The sequence below is a fragment of the Myotis davidii genome, unplaced genomic scaffold (assembly GCF_000327345.1).
Source record: "Myotis davidii unplaced genomic scaffold, ASM32734v1 scaffold685, whole genome shotgun sequence".
Classification (NCBI taxonomy): domain Eukaryota; kingdom Metazoa; phylum Chordata; class Mammalia; order Chiroptera; family Vespertilionidae; genus Myotis; species Myotis davidii.
In genome coordinates, this window is record NW_006295823.1 from 97240 (window position 1) to 98453 (window position 1214).

At 67.5% G+C, this 1214-nt stretch overlaps 1 protein-coding gene across 1 annotated transcript in view; it reads right to left on the reverse strand.

Moving 5' to 3' along the window:
* ASPM (abnormal spindle microtubule assembly) overlaps positions 1-1214 on the reverse strand; it is a 41724-nt gene that overhangs the window by 18555 nt on the left and 21955 nt on the right. The window contains 1 exon segment of the mRNA XM_015568440.1: positions 2-1214. This exon segment is cut by the window's right edge and continues 20 nt beyond it. Coding sequence (XP_015423926.1) covers positions 2-1214 — 1213 coding nt within the window.

Sequence of the window (1214 nt, forward strand, 5' to 3'; positions counted from 1 at the left end):
CTGGAGCTGCAGGCGCCCCGCCTGGGCCGCACGGTACCGGCGCTGCACGGCTTCTGTCGCCCGCTTCAGCTGCAGGAAGTGCGTGTGCTGGCGGTACCGGCGGTAGCAGGACTGAATCAGCACCGCCGCGCTCTGCATCTGCCTCAGGGTCCGCCTCACCCGCGCTCCTCGCCAACTCGCCTGGAGAACACGAGCGGCCTGCAGAATGGCCACGTACTGGGCACGCTGCGTCCTGCCCTGGTGACGGGCCCTGTACCTCACCTGGATGATGATGGCTGCCGCCCTCACCTGGAGGAACCTGCCTTGTGCCTGGTGCATCTTAAACATGGCCTGGATGGCAGTGGCGGCCGTGTGCATGCGCTGCAGCTGCCTCCTGGCTCTCAGGCCCCGATATGCCGCCTGGGCATGGGTCGCGGCCTCCTTTAAGTGGAGGTACTCCCTGCGCTGCTGGTGGGCGGCTCTCACATGCCGGTACCACCTCTGAATGGCGATGGCAGAGGCCCTGCAGGCCACGTACCTCCTCCTGGCCCTGTGCGCCCTGTACCGGGACTGGATGATGGCCGCCGCCCTGTCGCACTCCCGCGCTCTCTCTCTTCTCGCTCTCATCCTCCGGAAGGCGGACTGCAGAGTCACCACGGCAGCCTTGGTCTTCAGATACCAGAGCCGCTGCCTCCTCCCAAGGCGGTGGGCCCGATAGCGGGCCTGGATCAGACATGCGGCCTCCCTCAGGGCTGCCCACCTACTGCGCTGCGCGTGCATCCTATACTGCGCCTGGATGACGGTGGCGCACTCGTGTAGCTTCTGGATCTGCCTTCTCGCTGTCCTCCCTCTCCATGCGGCCTGCAGCGTCAGCGCCGCCTGCCGAAGCCCCGCGTACACCACGCGCTGCCTCCTTCCCGCAGCCCTCGCTCTCCAACGTCGCTGCAGGACCAGCGCTGCTGTTCTCAGCCGTCGGAACTGCCTCTGGGCCTGGGCCGCTCTGAACGCGGCCTGGATCCTCAGCGCCGCCTGCTGCTCCCTGCGGATCTTCGCCCGCACTTTCCAGCCACGACAGGCAGCCTGGAGGGAAAGCGCAGCTGTCCTCGCCCTGAAGAACCGCGCCCTCAGGTCACGAGCCGTCCTGCGGGCCCTGTACCACCTCTGGATCGTGACAGCAGACCGCAGCACGGACTGGAACCGCGCCCGCTCCCTGTGGCCTCGGAAAGCCGCCTGGA